This window comes from Oncorhynchus mykiss, unplaced genomic scaffold, assembly GCF_013265735.2.
Source record: "Oncorhynchus mykiss isolate Arlee unplaced genomic scaffold, USDA_OmykA_1.1 un_scaffold_249, whole genome shotgun sequence".
Classification (NCBI taxonomy): domain Eukaryota; kingdom Metazoa; phylum Chordata; class Actinopteri; order Salmoniformes; family Salmonidae; genus Oncorhynchus; species Oncorhynchus mykiss.
The window spans coordinates 103,049-124,250 of NW_023493708.1; the positions used below are offsets into that span (position 1 = coordinate 103,049).

General features: G+C 41.9%; 1 protein-coding gene across 2 annotated transcripts; it reads left to right on the forward strand.

Moving 5' to 3' along the window:
• Window positions 1-902: 902 nt before the first annotated feature.
• LOC118936638 (acidic leucine-rich nuclear phosphoprotein 32 family member B-like) lies at window positions 903-21,001 on the forward strand. 2 transcript variants are annotated; one of them, XM_036973438.1, is made up of 7 exons: window positions 903-1,387; window positions 6,011-6,160; window positions 18,034-18,156; window positions 18,423-18,594; window positions 20,237-20,307; window positions 20,390-20,432; window positions 20,535-21,001. In XM_036973438.1, the coding sequence occupies exons 1-7, from the start codon at window positions 992-994 to the stop codon at window positions 20,690-20,692; spliced, it is 1,113 nt and encodes a 370-aa protein (XP_036829333.1). In that variant the 5' UTR covers window positions 903-991; the 3' UTR covers window positions 20,693-21,001. The 2 variants fall into 2 exon arrangements, with proteins under 2 accessions (XP_036829333.1, XP_036829334.1); XM_036973439.1 differs by having other exon boundaries at window positions 924-1,387; window positions 20,538-21,001.
• Window positions 21,002-21,202: the final 201 nt, after the last annotated feature.

Genomic DNA, 21,202 nt, shown 5'->3' on the forward strand with positions numbered 1-21,202 from the left:
TTTTGTATTTTATTTGTACCATCATCTTTGAAATGCAAGAAAAAGGCCATAATGTTATTCCAGCCCAGGTTCAATATACATTTTGGTCACTAGTTAGCAGCAGTGTATGTGCAAAGTTTACCTGATCCAATGAACCATTGTATTTCTGTTCAAATTTTGTATCAAGACTGCCCAAATATGGCACATTTTTTATTAATAACTTTTTGTGTTCAAAATTGTGCACTCTCCTCCTACAATAGTATTGTATTATTTCACTGTAATAGCTACTGTAAATTGGACAGTGCAGTTAGAATAACAAGACTTTAAGCTTTCTGCCAATATCAGATATGTCTGTGTCCTGGGAAATGTTCTTGTTACTTACAACCTCATGCTAATCGCATTAGTCTACGTTAGCTCAACCGTCCAGTGGAAGGGACACCTTCCAACTGACTTGCCTAGTTAAATAAATACAGATAAATACATTCTAAAGTATAATTTCACCAGGTCATCGAAGTCAGGCATTTCAACAATGGGACGCACAGCATTCTCCCTTAAAATGTGTGACATTGTGTTGTGTGACACAACTGCACATTTTAGTGGCCTTTTATTGTCCCCAGCACAAGGTGCAATGATCATGCTATTTAATCATCTTCTTGATATGCCACACCTGTCAGGTGGATGGATTGTCTTGACAAAGGATAAATTGCTCACTAACAGATATGTAAACAAATTTGAGCACACTATTTGAGAGAAATACGCATTTTGTGCATATGGAACATTTCTGGACTCTTGAATTTCAGCTCATGAAACATGGGACCAACACTTTCCATGTTGTGTTTATATTTTTGTAAAGTCTCATTGGCCCTAATACTCTCCTGACCGTAGATTGCTGCAAACACCACCCCATTTCCGAAAATGGATTGCTCCTACAGACAGTAAGTCACGTGGCGGTGGCTTGCTTTATAAAGCAGGCAGACGGGCATCCAGCTTAACTATTCGATTTAACGTTAGAATGGGTAAAAAGAGAGATCTAAGGGACTTTGAGCGTGGTATGATCGTCGGTTCCAGGCGCGCAGGGTCCAGTATCTCACAAACAGCCGCACTCTTGGGCTTTTCACGCACAGCAGTGTCTGTGGTTTACCGAGAATGGCGCGACAAACAAAAAACATCCAGTCAGCGACAGTCCAGTGGGCGTAAACAGCTCGTTGATAAGAGGGGTCGAATGAGATTGGAAAGAATCGTGCAAACTAACAGGCGGGCTACAATTAGACAAATAACGGCGCAGTACAACAGTGGTGTGCAAAACTGCATCTCTGAATGCACAACTCGCCGATCGTTGTCACGGATGGGCTATAGCAGCAGACGGCGGGCAAACGAAGAGTGGAAAAACACCGCCTGTGTAGATAAGGTAAAGGAGTCAATGGAACACACTGCGTTCCAACATTTACTAGATTTTCGCACATTCAACAAATCTGATCTAACAAAGTCGATATTTGCCAAATCAGGTCCGATTTCGATATATTTGGCTGTTTTCGCTGCATAACATTTAAAAGTAGTCCCTTTTCAGACTTAGAACTTAGCATTTAGCAGTCACTTCTAACTCCCGTTCATATAAACTGGTTAGCCTAGCTAGCATACAGAAATCGGTAGTAGTCAGTCGGTTTTAACTAATTACGTCGATTGGTGACGATGACATGAATGTATTGGGGTTGACATCATAAGTATTATACTCCGATTTGACCTCAATAACAAACAATAGCCTTAAGTTCGATTTACCTCTTTACCGCATCTGTTGCGAGCGGTCAGCGAATTGTTTGTTATTAAAGCATAGAAATGATGTTTATCTTGTTCATTCTTCAGGCGTGATGGCCCCTTTATTTATAGAAGGACCCATACACACAGAGTGTATATACAAAACAGTAGGAACACCTGCTCTTTCCATGAGACTGACCAGGTGACGGCTATGATCCCATGTCACTTGTTAAATCCACCACAATCAGTGTAGATGAAGGTGAGGAGACCAGTTAAAGAAGGATTGTTGAGCCATGAGACCATTGAGCCATGCTGTCTATTTGTGCCATTGAGGGTGAAAGAGAAATACAGAAATGTAAGTGCCTTTGAGCTGGGTATGTTAATAGGTGCCAGGCACATCGGTTTGTGTCAAGAATTGCAACACTGCTGGGTTTTTCATGCTCAAATCAAACTTTATTTGACACATGGGCTGAATACAACAAGTGTAGACCTTACTGTGAAATGCTTACTTACTACAAGCCCTTAACCAACAGGTCAGTTCAAGAAGAGTTAAGAAAATATTTACCTAATAAACTAAAGTTAAAAAATAAAAGTAAAAAATTATAAAAAGTAACACAATAACGAGGCTTACTATGAGTCCGGAAGGAGAGTTTAGTCTATCCAGGCACCTAGGTATTTATAGTTGTCCACATGTTCTAAGTCAGAACCGTCCAGAGTAGTGATGCTAGTCGGGCTGGCCGGTGCGGGCAGCCATCGGTTGAAGAGCATGCATTTAGTTTTATTAGCGTTTAAGAGCAATTGGAGGCCACAGAAGGAGTGTTGTATGGCATTGAAGCTCGTTTGGAGGTTTGTTAACACAGTGTCAGAAGGGCCAGATGTATACAGAATGGTGTTGTCTGCGTAGAGGTGGATCAAGGAACCACCCGCAGCAAGAGTGACATCGTTGATGTATACAGAGAAAAGAGTCGGCCTGAGAATTGAACCCTGTGGTATCCCCATAGACTGCCAGAGATCCAGACAACAGGCCTCCGATTTGACACACTGAACTCTGTCTGAGAAGTAGTTGATGAACCAGGCGAGGCAGTCATTTGAGAAACCAAGGCTGTTGAGTCAGCCAATAAGAATACGGTGATTGACCGAGTCAAAAGCCTTGGCCAGGTCGATGAAGACGGCTGCACAGTACTGTCTTTTATTGATGGCAGTTATGATATCGTTTAGTACCTTGAGCGTGGACGAGGTGCATCTGTGACCAGCTCGGAAACCTGATTGCACAGCGGAGAAGGTACGGTGGGATTCGAAATGGTCAGTGATCTGTTTAACTTGGCTTTAGAAATGCAGGGCAGGATGGATATAGGTCTGTAACAGTTTGGGTCAAGAGTGTCACCCCTTTTGAAGAGGGTGATGACCGCGGTAGTTCCATGGACTTTAGTGTCCAAAAACTTATTGGAGTTAGAGCTACAGGATGCAAATGTCTGTTAGGAAAGCAAAGGCTAGCTTTTTCAAACTGACTGCGTGTATTGGTTCCTGACTTCCCTGAAAAGTTGCATATCGCAGGGACTATTCGATGCTAGTGCAGTCCTCCACAGGATGTTTTTTGTGCTGGTCAAGGGCAGTCAGGTCTGGAATGAACCAAGGGCAAAATCTGTTCTTAGTTCTACATTTTTTAAAAGGGGCATGCTTATTTAAGATGGTGAGGATATTACTTCTAAAGAACGACCAGGGATCCTCCACTGACGGGATGAAGTCAATATCCTTCCAGGATACCCGGGCCAGGTCGATTTAGAAAGGCCTGCTCGCAGAAGTGTTTTAGGGAGCGTTTGACAGTGATTGGGGGTGGTCGTTTGACCTTGGACCGATAGCGGATGCAGGCAATGGGGCAGTGATCGCTAAGATTCATATTGAAAACAGCAGAGGTGTATTTGGAGGACAAGTTGGTCAGGATAATATCTGAGGGTGCCCATGTCTACGGATTTATGGTTGTACCTGGTGGGTTCCTTGATAATTTGTGTGAGATTTAGGGCATCTACAGTGGGGAGAACAAGTATTTGATACACTGCTGATTTTGCAGGTTTTCCACTTACAAAGCATGTAGAGGTCTGTAATTTTTATCATAACAGAATGAACTCTGAAGATAGATGGGGGGGGGGGGCAATCAATTCACATATGGTGTCCAGGGCACTGCTGGGAGCTGAGGGGGGGTCTATAACAGGTGGCAACAGTGCAAGACTTATTTATGGAGAGATTTATTTTATTTTTTATTAGAAGCTCGAACTGTTTGGGCATAGACCTGGAAAATATGAGACAACCTTTCAGGCTATCTCTGCAGTAGATTGCAACTCCTCCCCCTTTGGCAGTTCTATCTTGACGGAAAATGTTGTAGTTGGGGATGGAAATTTCAGGGGTTTTGGTGCCCTTAAGCCAGGATTCAGACACGGCAAGGACATCAGGGTTGGCGTACTGTGCTAAAGCAGTGAGTGAAACAAACTTAGAGAGGAGGCTTCTGATGTTAACATGCATGAAACCAAGGCTTTTACGGTTACAGAAGTCAACAAATGAGAGCGCCTGGGGACACACAGTGCCTGGGTTAACCTCTACATCATCCGAGGAACAGAGGAGGATTAGGATGAGGGTACAGCTAAAGGCTATCAACTGGTCTTCTAGTGCTTTGGGGACAGAAAATAAAATGAGATTTCTGGGTGTGGTAGAATAGTTTCAGGGCATAATGTACAGACAAGGGTATGGTAGAGTGCAGGTACAGTGGAGGTAAACCTTGGCATTGAGTGACGATAAGAGATTCAATCTCTGGACGCACTAGTTATGCTGGGTGAGGTCCCCGCATGTGTGGGAGGTGGGATAAGAGGTATCTGTGGCATGATGAGTGGGACTAGGGGCTCCGCAGTAAACTAAAACAAGGATAACTATCCTAAAAAGTATACAAGGCATATTGACATTAGAGAGACATAAAGCGAGGCATAAAGCAATCACAGGTGTTGATTGGGAGAGCTAGCTAAGACTACAACGGATAAGACAACAGCTAATCAGCTAAGACAACAACAGGTAAAATGGTGATGAATGGGCAGAGAGGGCCAGTTAACTACACACAGGGCCCGAGTTCAAGGCCGGGGCCGACAGATAAACAAAATAAACAGCTTAGTGGGTACTATGGTGTTTAAAGGCTGATCTGTAGTAAATGAACAGCATTCTCATATAGGTGTTCCTTTTGTCCAGGTGGGAAAGGGTAGTGTGGATTGAGTTTGCGTCATCTGTGGATCTGTTGGGGCGGTAAGCGAATTGGGGTGGGTCTAGGGTGTCTTTGAGGATGCTGTTGATGTGAGGCATGACCTGCCTTTCAAAGCACTTCATGGCTACCCCCATGAGTGCTACAGGGCGGTAATAATTTAGGCAGGTTACCTTCGCTTCCTTGGGCACAGGGACTACGGGGGTCTGTTTGCAACATGTAGGTATTACAGACTGTCAGGGAAAGGTTGAAAATGTCAGTGAAGACACTTGACAGTTGGTCCGCACATGCTTTGAGTACACGTCCTTGTAATCCTTCTGGCCCAGCGGCTTTGTGAATGTTGACCTGTTTAAAGGTTTTGTTCAGATTGGATACGGGAGTGTTATCACACAGTCATCCAAAACCGTTGGCGCTCTCGTGCATGCTTCAGTGTTGCTTGCTTCGAAGCGAGGCATATTTGACCATTTTTTTTTTTATCGAATCATGGCTTTGTTAATCAGAATCGATGTGATCAGATCTTTTTCTAAAGTGCTTAGATGTTTCTTTGCTGCAAGACTATTTGACCCATTTCATGACATCCAAATGCAATCAGTTATGTGGAATCTCAATCTCTAAAGAGGGTTTAACCGAACTTCTGCCTGGGAGGCATGTGCTTCCTCATGTGATGCCTGCTGCTACCGAACCAAAACAAAAGTGTGAATGAAGTCAATACAATTTGCCTCACTTTTTGAATGAAGTTACTGGGTCTAGTTCAAATCCCTAAGGCAACAAGGTGAAACATCTGTGGGTGTGCCCTAATTGCTCCAGGGTCGCCGTAGATAATTAGACCCTGGCAGAGACCCCACTCTCTGAGGGTGTCTCTGGACATTTGTAAAATAGAAATAAGCACTCAAATTATTATTTATCATGTATGCATAAAATAAAGTTTGCATTCTCAATTGAGTGTGTAGTGCAGCTGTAAACAATGTACACATGCATTAAAAAATATATAATCTTTGAATTTCATGGATTACATTCAATATTTATTTTTTATCCTTATAGGTACGGGAACTTGTCCTGGACAACAGCAGATCAAATGAAGGGAAAATCGAAGGCCTCACAGAAGAATTTGTCAATCTGGAATTCCTCAGTTTGATAAATGTTGGCTTATTCTCAGTTTCCAACCTTCCCAGACTTGGGAAACTCAAAAAGGTAATGTTTTGCTTCATTTAAAACAAACACTCACTCACTCAAGTTTAAGAACACCTACTCAATCAACATTCTTTCTATATTTTTACTATTTTCTACATTGTAGAATAATAGTGAAGACATCAACTAGGAAATAACACATATGGATATGCATTAACCAAAAAAGTGTTAAACAAATCTTAAAGGATTTTATGTTTGAGATTCTTCAAATAGCCACCCTTTGCCTTGGTGACAGCTTTGCACACTCTTGGTATTCTCTCAACCAGCTTCACCTGGAATGCTTTTCCAACAGTCTTGGAGTTCCCACAAATGCTGAGCACTTGTTGGCTGCTTTTCCTTCACTCTGCGGTCCAACTCATCCCAAACCATTACAATTTGGTTGAGTTTGGGTGATTGTGGAGGCCAGGTCATCTGATGCAGCACTCCATCACTCTCCATCTTGGTCAAATAGCCCATACACAGCCAGGAGGTGTGTTGGGTCATTGTCCTGTTGAAAAACAAATTATAGTCCCACTAAGCGCAAACTAAATGGGATGGCATATCGCTGCAGAATGCTGTGGTAGCCATGCTGGTTAAGTGTGCCTTGAATTCTAAATAAATCACTGACAGTGTCACCAGCAAAGCACCCCCACGCCATCAGACCACCACCTCCATGCTTCGCAGTGGGAACCACACATGAAGCTCTTCCGTTCACCTACTTTGTGTCTCACAAAGACATGGCGGTTGGAACCAAAAATCTCACATTTGGATTCATCAGACCTAAGGACAGATTTCCACCTGTCTAATGTCCATTGCTCGTGTTTCTTGGCCCAAGCAAGTCTCTTCTTATTTGTGTCCTTTAATAGTGGTTTCTATTCAGAAATTTGACCATGAAGGCCCGATTCACTGTCTCCTCTGAACAGTTGATGTTGAGATGTTACTGTTACTTGAACTCTGTCAAGAATTTATTTGGGCTGCAATTTCTGAGGCTTGTAACTTATGAACTTATCCTCTGCAGCAGCGGTGACTCGGTCTTCCATTCCTGTGACGGTCCTCATGAGAGCCAGTTTCATTGTAGCTCTTGATGGTTTTTGTGACTGCACTTTAAGAAATTTTAATTTTCTGCATTGACTGACCTTCATGTCTTAAAGTAATGGACTGTCGTTTCTCTTTGCTTATTTGAGCTGTTCTTGCCATAATATGGACTTGGTCTTTTCCCAAATAGGGCTATCTTCTGTATACCTCCCCTACCTTGTCACAACACAACTGATTGGTTCAAATGCAGTAAGAAGGAAAGAAATTCCGCAAATGAACTTTTAAGGCACACATGTTAATTGAAATTACCTCAAAGCTGGTTTAGAGAATGCCAAGAGTTTGCAAAGCTGTTATCAAGGCAAAGGGTGGCTACGTTGCAGAATCTCATATAAAATATATTTAGATTTCTTTAACATTTTATTTGTTTACTACATGATTCCATATGTGTTATTTCATAGTTTTGATGTCTTTACTATTATTCTACAATGTAAAAATAAAGAAAAACCCTTGAAGGAGTAGGTGTTCTAAAACTTTTGACTGGGTGTGTGTGGAGGGGCCCTTTTTTTTATTGATTTTTTTATACACAAGCTTACACTTATAGTAAAGTGACATTTGTGTTCTTTTGAAAAATAGCTTAAATTTAGTCCCTAATGGCAACCTATTCCTTGTGCAGTGCACTACTTTTGAGGGTTCTGGTCAAAAGTAGTGCACTACGTAAGGAATAGGGTTCCATTTGGGACATGGTCATTGTTTTCTGAAAGATTTGTTACTTGCTTGGGCATTTTTTGACAGAAGTGACTGCTCAAAGTATTGCGACTGTCAATTTTGTTTTGGCTCTACTCCAGCACTTTGGATTTGAAATTATACAGTGACCGAGGTTAAAGTGCAGAATGTCAGCTTTAATTTGAGTGTATTTTCCCATTTTAGGGGACCAAAAGTATTGGGACATTCACTACACCGTACCTTCAGAAAATATTCACACCCCTTGACTTATTCCACATTTTGTTGTGTTACAGCCTGAATTTAAAATGGATTCCATTTAGATTGTTTTGTCACAGACCTACAGACAATACCCCCTAATGTCAAAGTGGAATTATGTTTTTAGATATTTTTTACAAATGAATGGCTGTGATAGAACTGAAGATGGATCAGTTAACTCTACAATACTAACCTAATTGACAGAGTGAAAATAAGGAAGCCTGTATAGAATAAAAATATTTCAAAACATACATCCTGTTTGCAATAAGGCACTAAAGTAAAACTGCAAAAAATGTTGCAAAGCAATAAACTTTGCCCTGAATTAAAAGTATTGAATTTATCCTAACACAACACATTACTGAGTACCTCTCCATATTTTCGACCATGGTGGTGGCTGCATCATGTAATGGGAACGCTTGTAATAGTTAAGGACGGGTACGTTTTTCAGTATAAAGAAACAAAATGGTGCTAAGCACAGGGAAAACCTGGTTCAATCTGCTTTCCACCAGACCACTGGGAGATGAATTCATCTTTAGCTGGACAATAACCTAAAACACAAGGCCTAATCTACACTGAAGTTGGTTACCAAGATGACATTGAATGTTTCTCAGTGGCCGAGTTACAGAGTTGACTTAAATCTACTTTAAAATCTAGGGCAAGACGTGAAAATGGTTTAGCAATGATCAACAACCAATTTGACAGAGCTTGAAGAATTTGGAAAACAATGATGGGCAAATGTTGCACAATCGAAGTGTGGAAAGGTTTTAGACTTACCCAGATAGACTCACAGTTGTAACCACTGCCAAAGGCGCTTATACAAAGTATTGACTCGGGTGTGAATACTTATATAAATGAGAGATTACTGTATATAATTGAATACATTTGCAAACATTTCTAAACATGTTTTCATTTTGTGTTTATTCGATGTTGAATTCAGGCTGGAACATAACAAAATGTGGCATAAGTCGTGTTAAGTTGTGACTCTATAAATTTGTTTGATACGTTTGCTGTTTGTTTTGGTTGTTTCACATTATTTTGTGCCCAATACAAATTAATGGTTTGTAATTTTGTAGTCACTTTTTTTGTAAATAAGAATATATGTCTCTTGGCCATGTTCTGTTATAATCTCTACCCGGCACAGCCAGAAGAGGGCTGGCCACCCCTCATAGCCTCCCTTCTAGGGAGTTTTTCCTAGCCACCTTGCCTCTACACCTGCATTGCTTGCTGGTTGGGGTTTTAGGCTTGGTTTCTGTACATCACTTTGTGACATCAGCTGATGTAAGAAGGGCTTTATAAATACATTTTATTGATTCATTTGATTGATGTTTCTAAACTTATTTTAATGTGGATGCTACTAGGGCTGTCCCCATAAAAATATATTGGTCAAACGAGAATCGTCCTGTTCTTTCGACCAAACGATTGGTCAATGTTTAAACCTCTTTATCCATAATTGACATACACACCCTATGTGTTTGAATAAAACCAACTACATATGCACTGAGCTTGTCTGACGCTTTAAGCACACTGTTTGATTAAATAATTAAGCCACACAAATGACTCGGTCATTAAACAGTGTTTTAAAAAAATGACGGGGTGTGACTGGTGCATGTTGTCTCGCCCACCTCCCTACTGCAGAAAAAGGCACCACAGCAAGTGTTTATTGCACTGTCCCTGCTAAAGCTGTATAGGAGTATGCCTTGTGTGAGTATTATGTGTGCCAAACAGTTGCAATAACATTACAAAAAAAAAATCGGACCATTTGGAACAGTGTAAACAACACTAAGTGTTGTACCAGAGTCGTATCTAACAAAAATGATATAGCCTTTATTACAGCAGACTAAAAACAGTTGCATGCATTAGTAAATTGCGGTTTATTTATTGTTTAGGTTAATTATTCAAAGCTTCCTTTTATTTCATTTTCAAACTAAAATGGTTGCTTGCGTTTCAAAGCCTGAATGTTTCGTATGCTGTGTGATGGCAGGAATGATTGATTGATTTGATACAGTAGCCTATATATTGAAATATAGGCCTAAGTTACGGTATTAAAACTTAACAGGACGCGTTCTTAGGTCTACAGCTCTATGGGGGTTATACAAGGATACTATACTATACCTACAAATGATAACGACTTTACTTATTACAATTATGATCATTATAATAAGAAAAAGGAGTGTATAGGAGCGAGAGCTGCGTGCATATTATGTGACACAAAGGGGTGCTGTTAGATTACCATATCATTTTGCTGCCTGTTTGGAACAGTGTAAACAACCAAATTATAAGTAATCCCAGTCTGTTCTAACTGATAAAAAAAATGTAAGGCTTTATTACAGCATAGCAAAGATTTTAAAAACTGCTAAATTCATTTTTTTTAAAAATGTATTTAACTAGGCAAGTCAGTTAAGAACAAATTCTTATTTTCAATGACGGCCTAGGAACAGTGGGTTAACTGCCTGTTCAGGGGCAGAACAACAGATCTGTACCTTGTCAGCTTGGGGATTTGAACTTGCAACCTTTCAGTTGCTAGTCCAACGCTCTAACCACTAGGCTACCCTGCCGCAGTCTGGTATGAGAACGGTAGCCCCCATCTGCAAAAGCAGGGCGTCTTTTTTTTTTTTTTTACACAATATTTAAAGCAAACATCTTACAAGGTAAGCTTTGATTTGTTCTGTGTTTGAGCTATAGCTATGGGGCATGGGGGGTATGAAATTAATAATTGGGTTGGTTGGAACAAATCTAGCCTATAGCCAATGTTGTCGGAATCATTTCAGCCACCGGGCTTCTCCATGCATAGCGCCGACAGACATAAACACCTCTCTGGGAAGAGGAAGGGGCGGGGATGTATGCTTTGATTAACGACTCATGGGGTAATCATAACAACATACAGGAACTCAAGTCCTTCTGCTCACCCAACCTAGAATTCCTTACAATCAAATATTACCTCACAAGAAAATTTTTGTCAGTTAGTTACAGCTGTGTACATTCCCCCTCAAGCGAACACCAAGATGGTCCTCAAGGAACTTCACTGGACTCTATGTAAACTGGAAACTAAATATCCAGAGGCTGCATTTATTGTAGCTGGGTATTTTAACAAAGCAAATTTGAGAACAAGGCTACCTAAATTCTGACAGCATATTGATTGCACGACACGCAGGACTGATACTCTCGACAACTTTCTCTAACTTCCATGATGCATATAAAGCCCTCCCCCGCCCTCCCTTCGGCAAATCCGAAATCTTGTTCGTTCGGTCTTATAGGCAGAAACTCAAACAGGATGTACCGGGGACAAGAACCATTAAATGCTGGTTTGACCAATCGGACGCCACACTTCAACATTGTTTTGATCACCAGGACTGGAATATGTTCCGGTCAGTCTCCGAGAACAACATTGACTTATATGCTGACTCGGTGAGTGCGTTTTATAATGAAGTGCATTGGAGATGTTGTACCAACTGTGACTATTAAAACCTACTCTAACCAGAAACCATGGATGAATGGCGGAATTTGCGCCAAACTGAAAGCGTGATCCACCGTATTTAACGATGAAAAGAGGTCTGGAAATATGGCTAATAAAAGTGTAGTTATTCTCTGCAAGGCAATCAAACAAGCACAATGCTAGTACAGGGACAAAGTGGAGTCGCAATTCAACGGCTCCGACACGACGTATGTGTCAGGGTCTACAGGAAATCAGACTACAAAAACAGCCACGTCACACTTCCAGACAAACTAAATGCCTTCTTTGCCCACTTTGAAGATAATGCAGTGCCACCGTCGCAGCTCGCTAACACCGACTGCCCCACTCCTTCTCCGTGGCTGACGTGAGTAAAACATTTGAACGTGTTAACCCTCGCTAGGCTGCTGGCCCAGACGGCATCCCTAGCTGTGTCCTCAGAGCATGCGCAGACCAGCTGGCTAATGTGTTTACGGACATATTCAATCGCTCCCTATCCCAGTCTGTTGTCCCCACATGCTTCAAGATGGCTACCATTGTTCCTGTACCCAAGAAGGCAAAGATAAGTAAACTAAATGACTACCGCCCGTAGCACTCACTTCTGTTATCATGAAGTGCTTTGAGGCTAGTCAAGGATCATATCACCGCCACCTTACCGGCCATCCTAGACCCACTTCAGTTTGCATACTGCCCCAACAAGTCCACAGATGACACAATCGCCATCACACTGCACTCTACCCTGTCCCATCTGGACAAAAATAATACCCATGTAAGAATGCTGTTCATTGAATACAGCTCAGCATTCAACACCATAGTACCCTCCAAGCTCATCATCAAGCTGGAGGCCCTGGGTCTCAACCCCGCCCTGTGCAACTGGATCCTGGACTGACGGGCTGCCCCCGGGTGGTGAAGGTAGGAAACTACCTCTCCACTTTGCTGACCGTCAACACTGAGGCCCCACAAGTGTGTGTGCTCAGCCCTCTCCTGTACTCCCTGTTCACGGGAGTGTGGCATCAGGGCACGTGGAGTGCACGTGGAGTGTGGCATCAGGAAAACCTCACTCAACAAAACAAAGGAAATGATCGTTGACTTCAGGAAACAGCAGAGAGAGCACCCCCCTATCCACATCGAAGGGACAGCAGTGGAGAAGGTGGAACGTTAAGTTCCTGGGCGTACACATCAGACAAACTGAAATGGTCGACCCACACAGACAGTGTAGTGAAGAAGGTGCAACGGCGCCTCTTCAACATCAGGAGGCTGAATAAATTGTATTTTCACCTAAACCCTGACAATTTTATAGATGCACAATCGAGCGCATCCTGTCAGGCTTGCATCACAGTCTGGTACAGCAACTGCACCGCCCTCAACCACAAGGCTCTCCAGAGGGTGGTGCGGTCTGCACAATGCATCACCGGGGGCAAACTACCTGCCCTCCAGGATACCTACAACAACCAATGTCACAGGAAGGCCAAAAAGATCAAGGACAACAACCACCCGAGCCAGTGCCTGTTCACACCTCTATCATCCTGAAGGCAATGTCAGTACAGGTGCATCAAAGTTGGGACCGAGGGATTAAAAACAGCTTCTATCTCAAGGCCGTCAGACTGCTAAACAGCAATCACTAACTCAGAGGCTGCTGCCAACATTGAGACCCAATCACCGATCACTTTAATAAATGCATCACTAGTCACTTTAAACAATTCCACTTTAATGTTTACATATCTTACATTACTCATATCACGTGTATATACTGTATTTTATACCATCTACTGCACCTTGCCTATGCCGCTCGGCCATCGCTCATCCATATACTTATGTACATATTCTCATTCACCCCATTTTAGATTTGTGTGTATTAGTTGAGGTTGTTGGGGAATTGTTAGATTACTTGTTAGATATTACTGTACTGTCGGAACCAGAAGCACAAGCATTTCGCAACACTTGCATTAACATCTGCTAACCATGTGTATGTGACCAATAAAATGTTATTTGGACATCTAAACTCAAAAGTAACGTCCTCTCACTGTCAACTGCGTTTTATTTTAAGCAAACTTAACGTGTAAATATTTGTATGAACATAAGATTCAACAACTGAGACAAACTGAACAAGTTCCACAGACATATGACTAACAAAAATTGAATAATGTGTCCCTAAACAAAGGGGGGGTTCAAAATCAAAAGTAACAGGCAGTATCTGGTGAGGCCACCAGCTGCATTAAGTACTGCAGTGCATCTCCTTCTCATGGACTGCACCAGATTTGCCAGTTCTTGCTGTGAGATGTTACCCCACTCTTCCACCAAGGCACCTGCAAGTTCCCGGACACTTCTTGGGGGGAATGGCCCTAGCCCTCACCCTCCGATCCAACAGGTCCCGTAGGAAGTGCAATATGACCCCATAGACACTGTATATTCAATAGGCAAAGAGTTGAAAAACTACAAACCTCAGATTTCCCACTTCCTGGTTGGATTTTTTTCTCAGGTTTTTGCCTGCCATATGAGTTTTGTTATACTCACAGATATCATTCAAACAGTTTTAGAAACTTCAGTGTTTTCTATCCAAATCTACTAATTATATGCATATTTTAGCTTTTAGGACTGAGTAGCAGGCAGTTTACTCTGGGCACCTTTTTATCCAAGCTACTCAATACTGCCGCCCAGTCCCAAGAAGTTAACGGCCGTTCCACAGGTGCATGTTCATTAATTGTTTATGGTTCATTGAACAAGCATGGGAAACAATGTTTAAACTCTTTACAATGAAGATCTGGGAAGTTATTTGTATTTTTACAAATTATCTTTGAAAGACGGGGTCCTGAAAAAGGGACGTTTCTTTTTTTTTTTCTGAGTTTTGCTGAGGCCCCACTCCTCTTCAACCTCCCCCACTGCAGGCCCTGGCACAACTCCCCTCTCTGTAAGTTCACCTGGAGGTTCTGGGGCAGGGAGGAAATCTAGGCCTCAACAAAGAGGCTGTGGAAGCAGCAGAACAGAGGGAGATGAAACTGAGGACCGGTGGCATACAGTCCTTGAAGATGAGGAGCCAGAACAAATTAGGTCTAAACCCAAACGACCTGAAGGCCCACAGTTGGTTAGTGATTAAACATACACCCCCTTACAGCTGTTTCAGCTCTACTTTACCACCTCTGTACTGGGAACACTAATTAGTAAGGTGATTTATATGAGACTGGTAAAGGTATCAAGACTAGTTGACAACTGGAGCAAGTCCCCACTCTATCGGTTTGAGTTCCCGCCTCCATCATGAGTGAACCTATTCTTGGCCATCAACCATACTCGTCACAGGTGTGACCCACAAAAGGATCAGGAGAATGACCAGAAGGGGACTTCAGGGTATGATTGTCTTGCAAGAGTCAAGCCCCTTTATCATGACATGGTGGAGGCATGCAAAACTTACTTCCAGCCTGCTCAAAATCTATCTATAGATGAGCATATGGTTGTCTCAAAGGCTTGAATTGGCTTGATGCATAATATTAAAAATAAGCTGACCAAATGGGGTTACAAGCTCTTTGCGTTAGCCGATTCAGCCTCTGCCTACATGGGCAAATTTTTTCATCTATGAAGGTGATCACACCCACTGGTAAGGGCCTTAGTTATGACTCATGCAGCTGATGGGCTTCCCCTTCTTTGTGGACAATTGTTATTGTAGTCCCATGCTTTTCATAGACCTCTTGAAAAAGAAAATAGGGGCTTGTGGCACCATTAGTCCTAACAGAATCGATTTCCCCAAGACCAAGGTAAACGACATGGCAAAGACTGCAGAGAGTGGGATCAGGACTAACAAGCTGCTTTTTGTGAAATAGAAGGACACTAGGGAAGTAACCATGCTCACCACACAGCATAAGGCATTAAATCATTTCCATGTCTCAGAGAGAGAAAAATGCCAATGGAGCATGGTTGAGGAAGAATTTCTCTGTGTCTGTGAAGGACTACAATGCCAGCACGGGGGGGTGTCAACCGATCTGATGCTCTGATAGGCCACAACCAGGTCCTCCACAGGAAGTGGAATAATAGTTTTTTTCTACCACTTTGTGGACATTGACACAGTAAGTTATTTAATTCTCCTCAAGCCGATGGCCAAAGCAAGAGGTTAAACCCCTCTCCCAGTTGGCCTTCTGAGAGCAGCTGGTGTTGGAAATAGCTGAATTGGGGTCCAAAAGCAACTGTCCCCCCCCCCCCCCCCCATTCAAGGTGAGTGTCACTACCCAACACGCATGCCAACAGATAAAAGGAAGAACTGCAAGCATTGCACAAAACACAAGGGGGAAAAATTGTGAAATGCCAGATCTTCTGTCTGAAATACCAGTTTGCTTTTTGTTTCCTGTCAGAGAGGGACTGCTTCAGACTATCACGACATGCACAAGCTATGGTGAAAGTGAAGTCTAGTCATCTACACCTGGGATGTAAAATGAACACGAATGCCATTTGTAAATAGTTCAGTTTATTTCTATTTTTGCACCTTGTTTTAGTGAAGGATACGTGTGTAACCAAGTTTGTTTGATAAGCTATTTTATGTATGTCGTGACTATAATTTAATTGATTTTATAAAATAAGTCATCACATAACTAATTATTACGTGATTAAATGAATCATGTAACAATGAACTCATTAGTAACTTGGGGTACCATGGAAAAAGTTTTTAATGAGTTACCGTTTTCCGAATTAACTCGAATATATTATCATACCAGTCATCCATTAATCATTATTACCTCATCAGTCTCATTCTGAAATTCTTGACCTCATAAATCTGCACGAACCATAGTCTAAATGATTCAGCGACACAAAAATTGGCTTAATTTATTTACTAACTATACACAGAAATACATAAAAAAACACACACACAGTATAGGTTGAATTGATTACTAACAATGCAATGAAAGGTCCCTAGTGGACTAACCCGATTTTGAAGGCTTGTTAAACAATGGAAAGAGGTGGGGAGAAAGAGAGCGGGAGAGACAGAGGGAACCCATCGTATATACAGTTGGAAAACTATGCTCATGGGAATGTGAATACATTGCACATGAACGACCGCTCATTTGAAAAGAATTGCAATGTATTTATTTACACTTGTCTGTCTTCTCTCTGTTGAAATCACCCGGTCCGTCTAATGCAGGGGTGGGCAACTCCAGTCCTCGAGGGCCTGATTTGGTGTCGATCAATTCTCATTTAGAAGGCTAAAGTCACATTGCTATCTTTTCACAGCTAGTTTCATATTTAATCATACGTTTTAGAACATTTAGATGCAAATCTGATATCTACATTGTGAAAGCTCTTAAAGATAGTTATTGTTATACCATCCGTAATGACATCACAAAATGCTAAATGATATGACATGATTGTTTCAATCCCCACCAACCATTTCCCGCATAATTTGTGTTTGGAATGTCTGAGACACTTATTCTCAATACTGAAAAGGCAAGAGAAAGTTTACGACCAGCCTCCTCTCTGGTGGCACTTTGGAGAGGTTCAGGTACTTTGGAGGGGCCAGTTACATTAGATGTTATTGTTGTCATATTGTAAAAAATTATTTCATACTCCACATTTAGTGGGGCCACAATGGGGTCCAACATAGTTGTCACAGGGGCACTGCTAGAGGGGCCAGTTACATTAGATGTTATTGTTGTCATATTGTAAAAAATTATTTCATACTCCACATTTAGTGGAGCCACAATGGGGTCCAACATAGTTGTCACAGGGGCACTGCTAGAGGGGCCAGTTACATTAGATGTTATTGTTGTCATATTGTAAAAAAATATTTAATACTCCACATTTAGTGGGGCCACAAGGGGGTCCAACATTGTTGTCACAGGGGCACGCAGAAATATCATAGCCCCCCCCAAAAAATACTAACCTCCTGTTATTGTAATGGTGAGAGGTTAGCATGTCTTGGGCGTATGCTATTTGTGCATCTAACTTTCCCATCATTATTCACAATTTATTCAGGATTATCCGTAATCATGGTTGCATCCACATTAATGTAGACCTGTTTAGAAATGTAATCTGTTCTTATGTACAATAAAAGTGACTCAAATGACACTACATTATTTACCATTCATTTATATTGGGAACAAAATAATCTGAAACAACCATAACAAACAGCAAATGCATCCAACAAATTTGTGCAGTCACGAGCTTGATGTAGTCATTGCGTGCCATGTATATGGGACCAAATACTCAACTTTTTAACTACTTTAATACACAAGTGAATTTGTCCCAATACTTTAGGTCCCCTAAAATGGGAGAAATACTGTATGTGCAAAATGTGATGTAATTTCTAAAATGCTCACTTGAAAATACTCTCAAATTTAAAATTAACCACAGTCATTGTATCATTTCAAATCCAAAGTGCTGGAGTACAGTCAAAACAACAAATGTCACTGGCCAAACACTTTTGGAGCTCACTGTATATCTTCACATTATGTTGCAGTTGGAACTCGGTGACAACAGAATCTCTGGTGGCCTTGACGTGCTAGCAGAGAAACTCCCCAACCTCACACATCTAAATCTTAGCGGGAACAAACTGAAAGACATCAGCACGTTGGAACCTTTGGTAGGTACACCAAACTCCCGGTAGAGCACAATACAGTGCGACACCATCTCGTTGTCTCAGGCTATGTCTCAAATGACACTTTTCCCTTTTTAGAGTTTTGACCATAGACCTAGTTGGCAGTGTGATGTTTGTTTCCCTATGTGGCTCTGGTCAACATTTGTTTGCTAGCCTATATGGGGATAAGGTGTGCTCTCAAATCTAATTAGAGATTTATTCAGGTAGTGTTGTTCACCCCCTAATTACCCTACACCCATTTGGTCCCACAGAAAAAGCTGGGCAGCCTGAAGTGTCTGGACTTGTTCAATTGTGAGGTGACCAACCTGAACGACTACAGGGAGAGTGTTTTCAAACTGCTCCCTCAGCTTATCTACCTGGACGGGTATGACGTGAAGGACCGAGAGGCATCTGACGTGGATGGGGTGGACGACGACGATGAGGGTTGGCAACGATTTCGTTTTTTTCCCATGTTTTGAGGAAGTAATAGAAAATGAAAATGCAGTTGTAATTTGAGTTGAGAATGTGGGTCTTCTGTAGCTCAGTTGGTAGAGTGTGGCGCTTGCAATGGCATAATAGTGGGTTTGATTCTCGGGACCACACATATGTAAAATTTATGCACACAATACTGCAAGCAACTTTGGCTAAAAGCATCTACTAAATGGTATATCATTATACACTGAACAAAAATAAACGTAACATGCACCAATTTCAGTTAGTTCAGTTAGTTCATATAAGGAAATCAGCCATTGAAATAGATTCATTAGGCCCTAATCTATGGATTTCACATGACTGGGAATACAGATATGCATCTGTTGGTTACAGATACCTTAATGGTAGGGTCGTTGGATAGAGTTGATCAGGCTGTAGATTGTGGTCTGGAATGTTGTCCCACTCATCTTCAATGGCTGTGCAAAGTTGATGGACATTGGCGGGAACTGGAACGCGCTGTCGTACAAGTTGATCCAGAGCATCCCAAACCGCTCAATGGTTTACATGTCAGAGTATGCAGGCCATGGAAGAACTGTGACATTCAGCTTCCAGGAATTGTGTACAGATCCTTACAACAAGGGTCCTCCATTATCATGCTGAAAGACGAGACAATGGCGGCAGATAAATGGCATGACAATGGGCCTCAGGATCTCATCATGGTATCTCTTTGCATTCAAATTGCTATTGATAAAATGCAATTGTGTTTGTTGTCCGTAGCTTATGCCTGCCCATACCATAACCCCACTGCCACCATGGGCCACTAATGTTCACAACGTTGACATCCGCATTCCGCTCGTCCACACAACGCAATACACAAAGGTGAGCATTTGCCCACTGAAGATGGTTATGACGCCAAACTGCAGTCAGGTCAAAACCCTGGTGAGGACGACAAGCATGCAGATGAGCTTCCCTGATACAGTTTGTGCATACATTCTTCATTTGTGCAAACTCAGTATCATTAGTTGTCCGGGTGGCTAGTCTCAGATGATCCCGCGGGTGATGAAGCCAGATGAGGAGGTCATGGCTGGCTTGGTTACACGGTCTGCGGTTGTGAGGCCAGTTGAACGTACTGTCAAATTCTCTAAAATTATGTAGGTGGCTAATGGTAGAGCAATGAACATTCAATTATCTGGCAACAGCTCTGGTGGACATTTCAGCAATCAGCATGCAAATTGCATGCTTCCTCAACTTGTGGCATTGTGTTTTGACAACTGCACATTTTAGTGGCCTTTTATTCTCTCCAGCACAATGTGCACCTATGTAAGGATCATGCTGTTCAATCAGCTTCTTGACATGCCACACCTGTCAGGTGGATGAATTATCTCGACAAAAGAGATGCTCACTAACAGGGATGTAAACAAATTTGACAAATACACTTTTTGTGCGAATGGTAAAATTATTGGATCTTTTATTTCAGCTCATGAAACATGGGATCAACACTTTATATGTTGCGTCTTATATATATATTTTTTCAGTACATGTTAGAGACCATGTTAGTACATCGTGGATATTGTCATGCAAGGGGATTCTATTGTGTTGGGTTTTTCGACAGTGGGTGTGATGTATTTCTTTGCTTTTTTTTTTTAAATGTTAGGAGTGAAGGATGAGGATGGAGAGGAGGAAGACTTTGACGAGGAGGATGATGAAGTCAGCGGCGACGAAGAGGTAAAGCCCGTTTTTTTGGTTTGTTTGTGACCCAAAAGATCAACGGGGGATATGGTTTGAAAGCACTGTCCTATCTCCCCAGGAAGAAGACCTTAGTATTGATGATGAGGACGACAATGATGATGGTATGTCATTCTTGTACTTTTTGTCACAAGCTTATGTTAAAAAGTTTAACTTTTTGATACTTTACGAAGTATAATATAATAACCCTTTCCCATTTCCCCCAGAAGTTGAGGCTGTCCAAGGAGAGAAGATGAAGCAAGAGCCTAACGACAATGATGATTATGAGCAAAAAAAGAAAGCCAATCAACTTACCAACCCCTTCCCTCTCCACCCTGACACCCACCCACACCCTGCCTACTCCACGTCTCTCTCCCAGCTTTGAGCCCCCGTGTGGGGAAAGACTGTATCGGACAGGTGGTTCAAGTGGAGCTGCCTCCGCCCCATGGAACCGAGAGCCATCCTCAAGGAGCGCACCACTCCGCATTCCACTTTTTCACTGTCAACTCCCCCTTTATGTATACCTGTGTGAGGACTTTGGGACTGGTACTGTATCTAGTTTTGGGTCAGTGCTTTTTAATATTTTGTTGGATGAATTATGAAGAGAAAGTTGTTGTTGGGTTTATTTCTTCCCTCTTCATCTTTTCTGTTCCTTATTTTTTCACCAATAAAATGTATTGCTATAGCAACTGTGTGAAGAGCGAGATAAGATTCAGTGTGGCTGACTGTTGCACAAATCAAGGTTGTAGCTACAAGTGCCTGTCGCTCAACTCCTGCTGAGTGCAATGGGTTGCCTCAGTGGGAAAAGTCGAACACTCATCACACAATATGCAGCAAATACCTCAATGGATACTTCAGTCACTCCACGAGATTACATGTTGCAACTTATTTTATT